This window comes from Drosophila willistoni (assembly GCF_018902025.1).
Source record: "Drosophila willistoni isolate 14030-0811.24 chromosome XL unlocalized genomic scaffold, UCI_dwil_1.1 Seg142, whole genome shotgun sequence".
Classification (NCBI taxonomy): domain Eukaryota; kingdom Metazoa; phylum Arthropoda; class Insecta; order Diptera; family Drosophilidae; genus Drosophila; species Drosophila willistoni.
In genome coordinates this window covers 8,202,369-8,218,900 of record NW_025814053.1, presented here as the reverse complement: position 1 = coordinate 8,218,900, position 16,532 = coordinate 8,202,369, and the positions used below count along the sequence as shown (strand labels likewise).

Here is a 16,532-nt window from a genome sequence, read left to right as displayed (position 1 = left end):
ATTACAGAAGATTTTCATCACCTGTCTACAAAAATTACACCTTAATCCACATTTATGTAGGTACTACTAGTGACTTAATTTTGAACTTGCTCTCAAAATAATTTTCAATATATGTAAGTATATCGTAGTTATGCATTTTTTGATTGCACATTTTCCGCGTTCATTTCATAATGATGACATGAAAAATGAAATTGGGGCAACTTTTACTAGATGAATTGAACAATGATAAATGATCGATTTGCTGTTAGATTTCAAATTTGACTCTAATTATGGTGAAGGGCCTCTTTTTTTCTTTATGTTTCTTTATGTAAGCCATTTGGGAAATGTATGGGCGTGGCTTGGGTGAATGCTCGTTTACATGGGCTTTTGCCTAACGTTTTCAAACGATTGGCAATTAATGCATCAAACACTATTAGATAATAAATCGGAATCTCTCAAGCTCTCAGGAAACTTCAAAACAAATCAAAACCAAAAAAAAAACCACAATATTTTAGGATGGATTTTTTTCTTGTAAGATCAAATCGATTGCATTTTTATTGGGTTAGTTGGATGCTTAAAGCCAACAAAAAGTAAAAGTAGACTAACTACAAAATTAGAAGAAAAACATATAACATCGACTTGGGTATACCATGCAGCAAGTGGAACAGTTATTAAGTATCATACATAAGGCCAAATTGATATTAGATTCTTTTTACTGGCTATCCCGCTCAGTCACTTTAAGCCCATTTCAAGCGGCCACTTTTACCCATTTCGTTCTTTTTGGGGGTCCTTTTGTCTGTTACATTTACAAAACTTGGGCGACTTTGATATACCATTTTGAAAGATGTATGGTATAAAAAATAGAAATGAAATTTGCATAACACACTCACACAGACTGCCTGCATTAGCAAGGAGTGGAATATGAGGGGAGACTCGGGTAGCTGCACTCTCTTTGTCTTTCGTTCGTTTAATTAATATTTCAACAGGTCTAAATCGGTTTTATATAATCAGTTAATATGTCAGGAAACGACAGTTGATTGGATATAAAAATTTAAACTGACAAAGCTATCACATGGTAGATAATTCAAACTTCTGTTCATTCTGGTTTCATATACAAATTTATTTTGTAATGCTAACTAAGTTTTACATAAACAAACAAAACTAATCGAAGAGATGATGGCTTAAAGTTTTTTGTGCTGTTGCAATTTCATCTTAAGACTCTTGACCAAAGCGTTTTGCTCCAACTGTTGCTTTGATCGCTTGGGCTTGTCCTGATCTTCATCCGCAACGCCATCCCCGTTAGGTTTGCTCTTTTCCACCTGATTGTGACGACGTTTCAGCTTCTCGCCTATGATCTCCTGCATACCCTTGGTGGCCTTATAATGGGAATGAGTGGGATCAATGTTATATTCATGGGACTTGTAGACGGCCTTGAAACGCGAATCATCAAGGTTTAATTTGAAATTATCTTCGGGCTCTTTGGATTCCTTTTGATTTTTCGCCTTTTTCAATTGCTTGCGACGTTTGCGCTTGGATCCCTCAGTCGATTGCTCTTCCTTGAGAATTTTTGTAAGACTAAAATGTTGCTTCTCATCGGCATCGGCATCATCCAGCAATAGAGCTAATTCCTGTTCCTGCTTTTGCTCATCCTCATCCAATTCACGGTTGGTCTTCTTCTTTTGTTTTTTCGTCGTCGACTTTTTGGTTTTGGCGGGCTGATAGTCACCGGAGGCAAACTCTTCGGCAAAATAAGCATCATTCATATCAATACCATCGGGTATGGAGTCGGAATCGGAATTATCACCATTAACTCCACCGTTGGACTCGATTTGCCTTTGTCGTCGCTGCTCCTTGCGCTGTTTATTCTTTTCACTACGCTTTTGTATGACTTTCTCGATGGGTGTCAGATTCTGTTTAGATTCTGACTTCTCTTCCTTTACCTTTTGCTCAACAGCAGGATCATCTATCTGCCAGGACATTTCCATTTCATATTTTTGACCTTTCGATTTGGTTTCCTGTTCATTGATTTCTGCTAATAGACTTCTATATTTCTCAATACGTTCTTTTTTCGATAGTTTCTTTTTCTCCTCCGGTTTTTGTACACTTTCTTCAGGCTGACTTACTATATCTTTATCGAGCTCTGCTTCATCATTATCGTCGTCGTCGTCTTCTTCGCTGCTATAGTTGACTATCTGACGCAGTTCCTTGTCATTTAGTTTATCTACTTTGCCCGATGATAGCTTATCACCCAATTCCTTTCGCTCCAGATTCGTTTCATCCCACGTTAAATCCACCTTAGCCTGTTGCAGTGCCGTAGTAGTGAATTGTCGAGGCTTATACGAAGAGGAATCCGGCATTTCATAGCACTCTTGTGTGGGTTCATCCTCATCGAATGTCGTATCATCTGGTATGAAACGTAAGTCCACTCGTGTGGCAGAACTTTCATATTCAATGCCATCACATTCCTTATATATCTTATCGGCTGTCTCCACACTATCCAATTCGACCACAGCATAATAATAACGTAAACGATTAAGCTGATATTCGCGTAATTTTTCCATATGATAGTTATCCCCTTCCTCGGCATCACTGTCCTGCTCTTTAACCAGATCCTCCTCGTCCTCATCATCATCATCACCACTGACATCCTCGTCGTCGTCCTCTCCACTCTTTTTGATAAGTTCCGTTGGTCCATGCATATCCTCTTCGGCGATGCGTTTCTTACCAAATTCAGAGGGATAAATCTTGACACTTAGGACACTGCCACCTAATGGTAGAAATGAGCTTAGCAACACCATTAAGTCTTCAGCTCTAATGCGATCCCAATCCATATTGCATATGGCCAAACGTTTGGTCGATTCCTCAGTTGTTTCTGCATCATTATCCAATTCACCCCAAACATGATCTATCTGCAACTCAGGTCCCTCGTCGTCGCCATCTGCATCGGAATCATCATCAGAGGAGGAATCACTCATGAGACGACCTTCACCACGAGCATAATCAATATTTGGGTTTGTCAGACGCTGCCGCAATGTCTCCGGTATCTCCTCAGAGCCATCACTGTCCAAAAGATCATTGCCAAAGTCATCCTTTTCAGGGCGATCTTCATGCACCAATGCTAGTTCCTCCAAACGGCGCTCCTTGGCCTCCTCATCGTCCTCCTCCACCTCTCCCTCTTTCGCAACATCCGTCTTTTCCTTTTCCACATCATTATTGTCGTCCTCTTCGTCGCTTTCATCCAGTTCATAAAACTTTTTTAAATCCTCCGCATTGCTTTTATTAATTGGCCTGCCATATTTATCCACTGTATACTTGACTTTAAATTTGTCATCGGTGAACATGCCCTCGAAACGTTTGTCAATCTTCACCTTACGCTGCACCTTGGGCACTCCCCGGAATCGAGGATCCGCCAGCAAATGCTGAAAGCGGGTATCTTTCCATATTCCTGAGGTGGACGGTTCGCCGTTGCCATTGGTAGGCACTTGGAGCGCTGTAGAGGATGTGAATGACTTTGCTTTCTCAGGCTCTCGTTCCTTGGGTTTTCCTTTTAATTTAGCTTTCTTCTCTTTATCTTTGGCCATTTCAATATTTTTAAACGTCCAATCGGCAAGTCGTATACAAAAATCAAATATCAACACGTGCGGTACGGCGACAGTGATGCCAAACTTGTTTGCGATAACCAAAAAACGGCTAGAAAAATATACTTTAAATTTAGTATATTTTTATTATTTGCACAAATTTAAGTTTAAAATAGGTTATTGGAGTATGTAAATCAAGTCATACGATTGAACTAATGAATTCAACCAGTTTGAACTATAAGAGCATTCTTAATAACATTTTATACTTTTTTTAGTTTTAACAAAAGTATTATTTTACAACTGTCTGGCAACTCTGTTTCTTGGGTTTTTTTTCGATTATCTCTTATCGGCCTCACGCTAAGCAACAGCAACAACAACAATAACATCAAATAAATAGCAACAAAAGGTATCGATGACGACCTGCACATAAATTTTTCTGTGGTTTTATTAAACAAAGTGTAGTAAACTTGAGAAATTTTCTTTTTGTTAATGTTTATTAACAGTTTAGTTATTATAAAAACTAATGTGGCCCACTGTTGCTGCATCTAACTGCAAGTGAGAGAGAGAGAGGACGGCAAGAGAGAGCGCGAAAGAGAAACGAAAGAGCCACAGAAATTGTTATTGTTTTTCTTATTAATTTTTGTTGTCGCCGCTGCTGCTGAGATTTCACCTACTCTGCCTAGCCTTTGCCTGCGTGGAAGAACGTTTAAAACGTAAAAATCCCATATATGTTTATGGCCAGCTGATTAGATCAGAGCCAGGCCCAACCAAAGAATCAATCAAATAGCAGCAGCGGAATAAGAGTGGCAGTAAAGCTAGCGGAGTCAGGTGCGGGGGTGCGTCAGTAGTATGAGTAATAGTGCAGAAAGTAACGGCACTTCTCGCCGCACAGTGGACTGGCAGCGGTTTGGTTTGGGCAACGAAGATGATGAATCCGGAGAGGTGACGGTTAGCAATTTTCGCCAACGTAATCATCACAATAACAATACGGGAGGATTTGTTGATTTGGGCAATGAATATACATATGCGGCCGGTGGTCATCATGCCTCGGGGGCAAATGAAATATTTGCCGGCGAGCAGGGCGATAAACCCTGGTAAGTAAACCCTGCAAGGAGTGAAAGTTGAAATTTACGGTTACGGTAGTGGAATATCAATTTCACTGAAGGAAAAAACAACGCAACAAGCAATCAAGCTAAAACAAACGTCACGCAAAGTTCTTTTTGTTCCTCCGTAAAGGCATACGTTCCTAATAGAAACATATGGCAACTGTTTCGGTCGAATAACGGTTGCATCCCCTTTTTCTTCTATTCCACATATGTATTTATGGCGTTGATAATTCTTTAACCCTCCAACAGGTGGCGTTCAAATTTCTTCATCTCTCAACCTGTGCTCTTTGGCACTTGGGATGGCGTCTTTACATCCTGCCTGATTAATGTCTTTGGCGTTATTGTATTCCTTCGTTCCGGATGGATTGTGGCCCAGGCAGGCATTATTAATGCTGTCCTCATTATATTCTGCACAGTGGTCATTGCCCTGGTCAGTGTCCTATCGGCTATAGGTATCTGTGAACGTTGTCGCGTGGAGAGTGGTGGAGTGTATTTCCTTATAGCCCATACACTAGGTTCACGTTTTGGTGGATCTTTAGGCTTGCTGTATTGCTTCGGCCAAGCAGTAGGTTGCGCATTGAATGTCATGGGTTTTGGCGAATCGATGGCCGGTCTGGTGGGTCTGGCCGGTAGTAAATGGGCCATTCGAGGATTTGCCACTGCCGCAGTCCTGCTTCTCGGCTGCATCAATGTGGCTGGCGTTAAATGGGTAATCAAATTGCAATTCATATTGCTAATGATTTTACTAATATCGGCGCTGGACTTTATGGTGGGCAGCTTTATAGGCGAGGATCCGAGTAAGCAAAAAAGGAAAAACACTTGAAAATTCTATTTCTATACTTTCAATCTTTTGCATTTTAGAAAATGGTTTCGATGGATGGGTGAGCAATAACTTTGTGGAAAACCTGTGGCCTAAATATCAAAACGAATATACTTGGTTCCGTGTCTTTGGAGTGTTCTTTCCCACAGTCACCGGGGTACTTTCCGGCATTAATATGAGCGGAGACTTGCGCGCTCCCTCAACGGATATACCAAATGGCACCTTGGCTGCCTTTGGCACTTCGTAAGGTTCACACAATTTTCCTAAGCCGAATGAAGATTTTTAATGTTTGGTATTTTTACTTGTCTAGAACATTTTTGTATTTGGTTTTCGTATTGTTTTTGGGTGCCACCTGTCAGCGAGCGATTTTGTATGATGATTTCATGATTGCCGTCAAAGTGTCGGCAGTACATTTTCTCTTATTGGCTGGCATTTATGTGTCCAGCATGTCTTCATGTTTGGGCGCCATGTATGGTACACCCCGTGTCCTTCAGAGCATATCCAAGGAGAGTGTTATACCTGGCATCGATGTTCTAGGCAAAGGAGTGAGTCATTAACTGAAGGCAAAGAAAACCTTTTTCTATTTGTTTTTTTCGCTTTCTCTTTGACAGCGCGGACCCAATAAGGTGCCACTTTATGCCATGGCGGTGGTGGCTGTTGTCACAGTCACCTTCATTATAGTCGGTGACATCAACTTCCTGGCCCCCATAGTGACAATGCCATTCCTGATGACCTATGCCTGTATTGATTATGCGTACTTCGCTTTGGCCCAGACATTTGATATACAGGAGCAACGCGAGGAACGGTTTCGCATACAGGCCTCGAGCCCTAGCTATGAGACCAGACGATATGGCAGCGTCTCCGATGGTGGCAATGATTTGGATCTCTTGTTTCCGGATCGTGTGCGTCATAAAAATTTACAAAGCCCACAAAATTCACCCATGCATCAAGTGGAACAGCCGATGCCATCAAGAGAAAGGGAATTAAATGGACAAGATGAGGCAACAACTTCACATCAAAACTCAACTGCAGCAGCAAGAGACATTAATGGGCTTAATGTGGCTGGCGATGCAGCAGCCACAACGGTTTCCGTTGATCCACAAAGTGCAACAATGCAAACTGAACTGGATGATGAGAATGAACCTATTGCCCCCATCCGTCCGCCCATACATTCGAAGACGAAAAACTGGTATTCCGGCTTCTGTAACCGTTGGGCTTCACTGCTTGGAGTAAGTGTCTCTTATCCTTTTCACTATCATCTAATAAGAAGCTGTATTTCTGTCCTATTCTTAAGGCCGTGACAAAACTATTGGTTATGCTGTTGGTAAACTGGTATTATGCCTTGACGTGTTTTCTCGTCGTTTTCGTCATCTGGTTTTATGTGGGCACTGCCAATCCTGCCGTCAAGCCTGGTCTCACAGCTGAATTCAATTTCTTTGCCTGGCTCAAGAGTGTGATATTTCGTTGCTTTGGGTGAGTTATCGGAAATCTTGATTAATTCATTATAACCCAGAATTCTCTCTCTGTCTATCTCTTTCTTATTTAAATATAGTAAACGTATGCATGAGTATGAGCAAATTGTGGTCACACCTTCGTGTCCTAATGTGGATCTATCGCCCACTCAGCTTAATGAACAAAATGAGGATTTCCGACCACGTCCCAACTATCATCATTCATCTGTGATTGAGGGTCGCCTTATTGATGATATATAAAGAGAGAGAGAGAGAAATAGTGGCGAGTGGTGTGAAAGGTAGGGCAAGGGAGTGTGTGAGGCTGTGGCAAGCAATATTTAAAAAACCAAACTAAACTTTATATATATATATATATGCATATGTATTCACTATGTGTCTGTGTTTCTATATATATACATATATACCTATCTAACTCGATGTTTATATGTGTATATCTGTATAAGAGTCGTGTTTAGTTAACAAGCTTAAACTAGCAGCACTTCCTCTGTATCACTCTAGGCTGATGAATTGATGGAAATTTGTCTTCATTATATCTGACCAAAATTAATTTTCAAATTTTAACCATTTTAACGTGTGACTTAATATTTTTGTTGTTTGCAAATTTCCTTCAATTCTCTTCAGTTGAAAAAACAGTCCTTTTAAAATTAAATCGTGGCTATAAAAACACTAATATTAAATATTTACTAATTTTAAGTTTAATATTTTGCATTTTTTTGGTTTTAAATCGTTTTTTTTTTTTTTAAGAGGACTATTCTCAATTCCTATTCCGATTTCAAATTGTGTGAACATTTTCCGGAATTGCAAATAGGTTCCCAACTTTCGTTTTTGTTCAGTTTTATTTTGCTAAGCGTGTAAAATTGTTGCTAAATAATGAATATGTTTCCAAATGGTTTAATTCTTTTTTTATGTTCATGTTTATTTGCATATTGAAAGCGGAAACATATGTGATACTGAGATAATAATAAGTCCAAAAACCAAAAGAAAAAAAAACAAAAAAAGAGAAACTAAAATCAAATTTCACCAAATTTGACAAAACATTTCGGCGCCTTTGCATTTAATACACAAAGTGAAATTAATTTGAAATCGTTTATTTATATGCATTTGATCATCCTTTGTATTAATCAAAAAAAGAAAACAACAAACAAAAATCCCGATCGATTCTCCACCATAATCACTATCAAATATATAATTGTATAATATACTTACATACAAATACTATATGTAACATCACCCAAAACAAAATATACAAAATGTCTTCAACTCTTTTGTACTCATATACACATATAGATGCATATATATATATATTCTCTGTATGTGTATATATTTACATACTATATATATATTTAGCATAAATTGTACCTAGTTATACGAAATGAAATGAAACACAAAGGCAAAGTGCACATGTAACCCCCACAAATTGTAATAACAATAATTATTAATTATTAAAACTGTGTATTTAAACATGAGACAAAACTAATAGTAAAGAGAAAAAAAAAAAAAAAATTTGATAATCAGATAGATGATGCTTTTTTTTTTTAGGGCCCATACTAAAGGAGACTGCGGTATATACCTACTTGTCCCAATTATTATATCTATCTGCCAGTTTCTAGGCAAAGTTGCTTCTTCTTAAAATTCGCGTTTTATCTCTTAAACGAATAATGAAAAAGCAGGTTTATAAGAAATCTTAAAGATCGTTTATAGAAGAATCATAGATAATGGGCATAAATAAGATTTTGTATCACTTTTAACTAATAACTATAATTAAAATATTGCTTATAGACGGTTAAAGTAATAAACGAATCCATAGATAATAGGTCAGGCAAACAAATGCGTTTCTCCTGCTCATAGACGACCATTTGTTCACAAATTCTGGGCCAAATTGGATCATAGCGTATTCGCATCAATTGGCAATCTAATTTGGGCTTACTCAAGGCCATCACTACATTATGGACACTCTGGACGCTGGCATTCGGCCTAAGTAGACTAGCAAATGGATTTCGTCCAATGCATAGTTCATATATAACCAAGCCCAATGACCAAATATCGGATTTAAAATCAATCTTGCCATCGGTACACATTATCTCTGGGGCCATATAGAGCGGAGTCCCAAGTCCTGTTTGGGATGGCTTTGATGGTGCATGAACATTTGATATACCAAAATCGGCGATCTTGACACGATTATTCAAATCTAATAGCATATTTTCTGGCTTAATGTCGCGATGTATGACATGACGTATATGAAGATATTCAAGGCCAATGACCATATCGGTGAAATACTGCAATAGCCGAGCCTTGTCCACTCCCAATTTATTTTGTTGGATGACGTTGCGCAAAGTGCCATTGGGAGCGTATTCCATAACTATATTGACTGTGCCGGCATGGTTGAAGGATCGTATAAATTGCACAATGTTCGGATGGCGAAGTTGTGATATTATGTAGATCTGTAAATGAAACGATGAGGTCTTCTGCGGTTAATTAGTTTTCTTTCACTTACCTCTTCTTTGATTAGTGCCAATTCCGCCTTTGGATTTTTAATTATAATCCGCTTGACGCAAACATTTTTCTTTTGATGTCGTCCCTCGTGTTGAATGCAGAGAAACACCCGCCCAAAAGAGCCTTCTCCAAGGACACGTATTGGTCTCAAATTTGGGTCTCCTAGATCCATTATTAATTACATAAAACAATTAAATTGAACACTTTACAAAACTAAAATAACTTTTTCACATAAAACACACAAAATAAGAACATCTCAGTCACATTTACAGTTAAATTTTGTTCGTAGCGCTTAAAATCGATAGGCTTGAAATTGTTTCGATATTCGATTAAACTGCACAGATAACACATTGATAACAGAAATATCGATAACAAATTGGCGCCAAGCTTAAGAAATTTAAAAAACTTCCATTAACATTAGCATTTTTGTAGTCTTCTTTTATGGTGAATTATGTGTCTCTCAAATATGGATGTCAAGTAGAGAGAAGGTGATTTTAAACGTGTTTTTATTCATCTTCCTTAAATACGTATACGTACTACTAGATATATGTATGTATGAATTGACTCTTACAGCTTAGGCCCAAACTTATGAGTAAGTAAAAAAAAAGTAACCAGTGACTACAATAAATACAAAGAGAGTGTAAAGAGAGAAATATGTACATACACAATTATTTTTAGCTATAGGTATATAGGTATTATGTAATGCCACTACGAGGGTATTTTAACGGGCAAAAATAGCCGTGGATCTCCAATTTTGGGACTAAGGCGTACCACGACTTGGTCATCACCATCGCCAACTTCTAAAAATGAATTCCAGTCCGCTAGGAAGTAGAAACCGTTCTTTTTCTTTGGTGGTAAAGGCTCCTCGGTGATCGGATCAGGACCAAAAGAATCAGCCAGGTCATCTAGCGAACCGTTGCGGGACTCTTCGGTGGATGAGGAACTCGGCGGGGATGGTGTCGATGAAGAGTCTGTAGTGGAAGAAGCCGGTGAATCTCCGGCCAAATCACCATCATCCATCAATCCCAAATCTAAACTAAGGCGGGTGGGTGAGGATGTGGTGGAGAAGGTGTCCTCCTTCTCAGTGGAGATGGCCACTGTGGTACTTGTGGTGGTGGTTTCACTCTGTCTTCTATTTTTAAAGGTTTCACTGGCATTTTTCTCCAGGGATTGCAAATACAATGCATCTGTGGTTGCTTGATTTTTTGGTTTCACCTGGTCTAGGCTTACATTAAGCTTCTGCAGTTCTTGAAGATTGCTTATTAGACGCTGTATCTCACCCAGATCTTGTCCCAATTGGGGTTTCTCTGGTTCTGGATCTGGCTTGGCCAGTTGATAGTTCAATTCACTAAACTCTGCCATCAGATCGCCATTCAAGACGCCCTCCTGATCATCTCCTCCTGCATCTAGATCTTCTTCATCATCGCTGCGACGTCGGAATCCTGCTCCTAGGCTTCCCAATGGCTGCTCTGTTGCCACTCCAATGCGATTGGCTGCTCTCTTAATGGCTGCCTCTATAATTTTGGTGGCACTAAAAATGGGCAGCTCGGCACTCATCTCTGTCGTAGGCGTTGGTCTTGGTGGACGGGGCGATGCAGGCCTTAGGGTAGTCAAGGAGAATACAGCCGGCGATGAGGTATCCGGAGCCGCCGTGGTGGTGGTGGTGCTTGTTTTCCTTGTCGTCGACGTCGTGGTACTTGCCTGTAATTGACTTTCCAACTGCTGCGAAAGTTCATGGGGTAAGGCTACGCCCAACTTTTGCAATTGCTGCGTATTATAAAGCAATTTCTGAAGCTCCGCCAGATCCTCTGTCTTATCCTTTTTCATTGCAATATTGGGGGGAGTCGTTCTCTTGACCTCCGTTACAGTTGGCTTTGCTGTAGTTGTGGTCGTCGTCGGGGTGGTCGAAGTTACAGTTTTATAAATCGGTTGCATATGATGGTTATCTTCTAGGCTGCTAAAGAATTGTTGGTATTGCTCGAATTCAGCGTCATCGAATTGATTAGCACTTGCAGGATTTGCTGGTTGAGACATGGCCAATTCACGTAACTCCTCGCTAGAGCTTTGCTCTTGATTTGGCTTCTTCTTAGGCTTTTCATAAACGGGCAAATCCAATTTCAGTTCCGGTTCCGGTTCCCGTTCCGGCTCTGGTGCCGTCTCAGCATAGACAATGTGGGCACCATTCAGGGTCTTGACATTCTGACTGCGTCCCGAGGCGGCTGTCACCAGTTGATGATGATGATAGCTTGGCGTTGCTGTTGTGGTGGGTTTTGCCGTCTGAAGTTGAACGCGTTCCAGTTCCTGCACTTTACTAAGCAATTTCTGTAATTGGACATAGTCTTGTGGTTGAACATCCTGAAGAAGGCCATTCGAGCGTTCAAAATGGCTCAGTGGTCGCTGCTTGGCAGTGGAGGCAGCCGTCGAGATTTCCACTTGACCTGAATTTGGCAAATCGGAGGCATAAACCAAATCCTGAAGATGTGCATAATCGTTGCTTGGCAGATTGGCCCGCGTTATGCTCTCCGATTGCACCACATTGCGTGTGGTGAAACTGGGCACAGTTGGAGCCGGATGCTGCAGACGCTCCAATTGCTGGACCCTAGTGATCAAGGCCTCGAATTGAGCATGATCTACAGACGGCAATGATGGTAGTGTTGTCCTTGTAGGTGTAGGACGCGGGGTGGTCGTGCTGGTCGTCGTTGATGTCGTCGTGGTTGTACTGGTGGTTGATGCCTTCTTCTTGCTGTTTCTAGCTTGCTCATACAGTCGTTCCAGCTCTCGATCATCGCTTAAGAGCCGCTGCAATTGTACCAAATCACCGGGTCCTAGGGTATTAGCTCGAGCTGGGCCCAAACGTCCATCCAAGTTCTTGGGTACTACAGGTCTTATAGTAGTGCTTGCCAAACTGTGCTGTTGCAATTGCCGCAAAATAAGCTCCAATTCTCTAGCCTCGTTTAATTGGTTGACTGTTGGCTTTGGCGTGGTGGTAGTGGTGGTGCTGGTGGTGGTGGTGGTGGCACGTGTGGTTGCGATACTTGGGCCAACCTTCTTTAACACATTCTCTGGATTAATTCGTAACTTTTCTAGTTCCTGGAGATTCTCCAGTAGCTTGGACAATTCATCGGTTGGACTATTTGGTGTCTGTTGATTTCCCTTGTTGGCAAAATTGATATCTATATTGGGATCGATGCGCCTTCGTGGCTTTTTGGCCTCAATTAGCAAGGGTTCACCATGGGTTATCAACTGAGCTGTGGGTTGCGGAGATGTGGGTGGGGCTCGAGTTGTGGTTGTTGTCGTTGATGTTGTGGTTGTGGTTGTTGTTGTTGGAACCGGTTTAGCAGGAGTTTTTGTAGTTGCCCTCGTATTAAGTCGCTCCAATTCTTGCAAATTCTCCAACAATTTGGCCAATTCCGAATTTGTTTGAGGCGGCAACTTAGCTGTAGCCGTCGAAAGCTCAGTATGCTCTCCAGTTGGTTCCTGATTGGCTTCTTTGGACTTTTTTAAAGCTTTTGGTGCCTTTTTCACTATACCGAATCGTGTCAGATAACCCTCCACTTCAGGCTTAACTCTCAGCTCCTCGCCAATGTTCAGGGGCTTGAAATTGGAGTAGGCATCGGGCCGTATGCGAGCTCCCTGCAGGCCTCGAAGATCGGCCATTGCTATCACTGGCTGAGGAGCACTCTCTGCGGGATAGTAATCATCCAAGGCATAACGCTTATTGCCATTGCCATTTGAATTACCTTTGCCTGCTCCTCCACCTCCTCCCACAATGCCCAGGCTCTCTAAGATGTCTGCAACTGGTTTTACGGTGCTGGACGTTGACGTGGTCTGAATAGGACTTTGTCCAACTGCTTGGGGCTTTGGTTTCCGCAAGAACTGTGCATTCTTGGCGCTATAATGGGAGCTAAAACGTTGAGATGGACCCTTGGCGTAATCATAGGCCTGCGGCAATTTGGTCACCGGCTGAAAGTCCATAGAGGGCTTACCCAACGATGGTGCCATTTGATACATCACTGGAGCTGGGGCCGGCGGATGATATGTCGTGGCAGCCGCTGCAACGGCTCCAGCGTATGCTGGCTTGTATGTGGTAGCTTTAACAGCTGGATTTCCACCGGGCACAGTACTTCGGGGCACGGCATTGGGATCGGGAGTTAAGAACTTAATCGGATCGGGTGGGGTATAGGCATCGATGACCCTAGTAACAGGCTGCCGTGTATACAGCTCTTGCAAATTCTCTTCCGTATTATTGTCCGTGTTGAAGGGTAAAACCAACATCAAAGCTCTCATGCTATCGGCTCGACTCATATCGCCGGCCTCAATGCTTTTCTCATATTCCTCGCGGGTAACCTTCTCATAGAGCTCCTCAATTTCTCCGCTAAGAAGAGATAGAGCAGGTTTTTTACACTGTTCTTTTTTTGGTCCCCTTTTTGTCAGTACTTACCGCGTTAGTCTCGGCAATGCTGGATCATTGGCCAGAATCTTTTGCACCTCATCAATGGTCTGCTCAATCTCTGGCGGTTGAAAGAAACTCTTGTCCAATTGTTGTACATAGTTTACTCGATTCTTTTGCTGAATTGTCGGCAATGCCTGAATTTGCATTAGCAGACATAAGACTAGTCCCAGTTTCAAACCCTGGCCTGGCATTGTGATCAGCTGAAAAGGTATATAAAATCGTTTAACCACAGAAGCGATTCTTCAACGAAAAACCCAAGCAAACTTAGGACCGGATCTTAGGAAGTAATGCGATTCCGTTGGATGTTATTGTTATAGTAAATCATAATTGCATATTACTCGAATGGATAAAACCATAATGGCCAAATAACCAACTATTGGCGGCCCTCTTTTGATCCCATTCAAATGAACAATGAAAGTATTGAGAAAACCGAAAACTAAGCCAAGCAAATAACACTAATTTCCGCCCAGGAAAGAAAACAGACAAAAAAAAAAAAGAGATACCAACTGAAAAGAAATTAAATGAAATGAAATTGAAATGAAATGCATGACAAATTTTTGTCAAAACCTGACAGCTTCGTCAACAAGCAAACAAACAACAAAGTGGCAAAAGATGTGAAGAAAAAAACAAAACAGCGACAAAAACTAAAAAATGTAATTCAAAAAACCAGAAAATTTGTTAACATTATTATAGTGTGTGAATGGGGGGCAGGGGGACATGGACATGGAGCATACTACATAAATAATTTACTGTCATTTTTTATGATTTTTTTTTCTGAAAACTTTGTTATGCAATGCCACAGAAAAGATCCTCATAGAGGATAGAGGATAGGATATGATGCAATCTCAAGCGTTAAGCACCTGAGGCAAATGATCTTGTCTATGAATTTCCATAGGCTTTTCTTTTTTCTTTTTAGTTTATGGAACAACTTTTCACAGATCATTTGGAATTGTATATGTACATGGAGTGAAGTACCTATCGAAGCGTTTAATTTTCACTTAATTGCCGTAGTTAAATCATAAATTTAATGAGTGCCATAGAAAGCGATGGCGTTGATCAACTATTACTACTACCACATACTACCGATGGCAGCAGCAAAGCCGTTAGCTAAATGAACTGTTAGATAATCATGACAAAAAACCAAAACTAAGACTTAAAGACAGACCAGTTATGGTCAAGTTATGTGGAGCTCTCTTTACTTGCGGCTACGTGCCGGGCATTCTAAATGACCAAACCAAAATGGTTTGTTTGTATTTTGCCATAAGTTTAAGTTTATCAGATCTACTTATGTATGTATATGTATCTGTGTCTGTATGTACATACAAATGTTACTTATACGCTCTTTAACTGGACCTGAAATAATGATTACAGGAATTCATTGCATTCTATAGATCAGCTTAACGTCTAATAAAAGGTTTCCAAAGATTACAGGAAAAAAATACAAAATTAAGCCAATATGGAAAACAAAATATAAATATTCAAGTAGCTAACGTTTAAGTCTTTTTATTTAGACAATTAGAAGTCTTTCCCATAAATCATATGAATAGCTCATACTTGAAATTATCTAGCTAGATCTTAATACAAAAATAAAAAGCAAAAATAAAACTAAATTACCTAACTTGAACCTAGATTTACATATCTTATAATGTTATTACTCTTGGAATATTTATTGGCTATTCAAAACATACGAAAGGATAATGCCTTGACAGTCATCTCTATTTTGCTTAAAGCTCCATTGGAATCTTTTAATTCTGATCACACGGATGGCAAATCATTTTTTTAGTTACGGTCTATATCTAATTTATATCCTATTTTAAAAAACAATATATCAACTATGGGAAATTCTTTTCACTTGTTTTTCTAGTTGAACGAAAAAAGTACTTAATGTCCTTATAAATTCGTGCAGAGTGCTTTAATCATTCTGAATCCAATATATGTGCTGCATACAATAAAAATGCGATTGAAAATTATATGTTCGTACCAACAACTTAAAAACTGAGAGAAAAGTTTAGAGAGAAACAGACAGACACTCTGATAAATGTTCCCTAAATTTTCTGCAAAATTGTTGCCTATTAAAGGCAATCAAATGGGTCACACTTTGCATTTTAACTGGTAACGAAAGTGATAAATAAATTACAATTTTAATTACAAATACCCCCTATGGGGGGCCAGGAAGGAAGACAACAGCGGAGAGAGAAAAAGTGGGAAAAAGCAAAAAAAAAAAGAGCTAAAGAGAAGGAGTAAAATGCAATGCATTTTGTAATTGCATAATCTTTCATGGCTATGTGCGTGTCCCCCATATATACCTAGACCATAATCAAAACGCAAATAATTTGTTTCAATTGCAACAACCACACGAAATGTGAGCCAATCTTTGAGTGGAAAGCATTTTCAATCCGTCGACGACGACGATGACGACGATGATGATGATAATGACGATGACGACGTCACTGGAGCGCATTAAATACATATACATATATATATATATATATATATATATATATACTTAGTCTATGTGTGGTAACAATTAAATGTGTGTGTTAAGTAATTTCTGATTATTGGCCTAGTCTCTCAACAAGATACATATCAAAACGAGTCTCTATAGGTATGTATATAGAAGAAGTGGCTAGG

At 40.1% G+C, this 16,532-nt stretch overlaps 4 protein-coding genes across 4 annotated transcripts; 1 reads left to right on the top strand and 3 right to left on the bottom strand.

The window, feature by feature from the left end:
• Positions 1-1,078: 1,078 nt before the first annotated feature.
• On the bottom strand, positions 1,079-3,633 carry LOC6644668 (ESF1 homolog). The gene has a single exon (XM_023177081.2). It carries the CDS (start codon positions 3,558-3,560, stop codon positions 1,161-1,163), a length of 2,400 nt encoding a protein of 799 aa, XP_023032849.1. The 5' UTR covers positions 3,561-3,633; the 3' UTR covers positions 1,079-1,160.
• Positions 3,634-3,944: 311 nt separating this feature from the next.
• On the top strand, positions 3,945-7,842 carry LOC6644669 (solute carrier family 12 member 8). The gene is made up of 8 exons (XM_002067297.4): positions 3,945-3,963; positions 4,061-4,651; positions 4,913-5,460; positions 5,525-5,726; positions 5,794-6,028; positions 6,095-6,712; positions 6,778-6,956; positions 7,036-7,842. Exons 2-8 carry the CDS (start codon positions 4,407-4,409, stop codon positions 7,193-7,195), a joined length of 2,187 nt encoding a protein of 728 aa, XP_002067333.1. The 5' UTR covers positions 3,945-3,963; positions 4,061-4,406; the 3' UTR covers positions 7,196-7,842.
• Positions 7,843-8,630: 788 nt separating this feature from the next.
• On the bottom strand, positions 8,631-9,691 carry LOC6644670 (aurora kinase A). The gene is made up of 2 exons (XM_002067298.3): positions 9,450-9,691; positions 8,631-9,396 (listed from the first exon to the last, which is right to left on the bottom strand). Exons 1-2 carry the CDS (start codon positions 9,618-9,620, stop codon positions 8,704-8,706), a joined length of 864 nt encoding a protein of 287 aa, XP_002067334.1. The 5' UTR covers positions 9,621-9,691; the 3' UTR covers positions 8,631-8,703.
• A 246-nt stretch (positions 9,692-9,937) lies between these two features.
• On the bottom strand, positions 9,938-14,401 carry LOC6644671 (mucin-5AC). The gene is made up of 2 exons (XM_002067299.3): positions 13,890-14,401; positions 9,938-13,823 (listed from the first exon to the last, which is right to left on the bottom strand). The coding sequence occupies exons 1-2, from the start codon at positions 14,090-14,092 to the stop codon at positions 10,157-10,159; spliced, it is 3,870 nt and encodes a 1,289-aa protein (XP_002067335.1). The 5' UTR covers positions 14,093-14,401; the 3' UTR covers positions 9,938-10,156.
• Between the last annotated feature and the right edge of the window lie 2,131 nt (positions 14,402-16,532).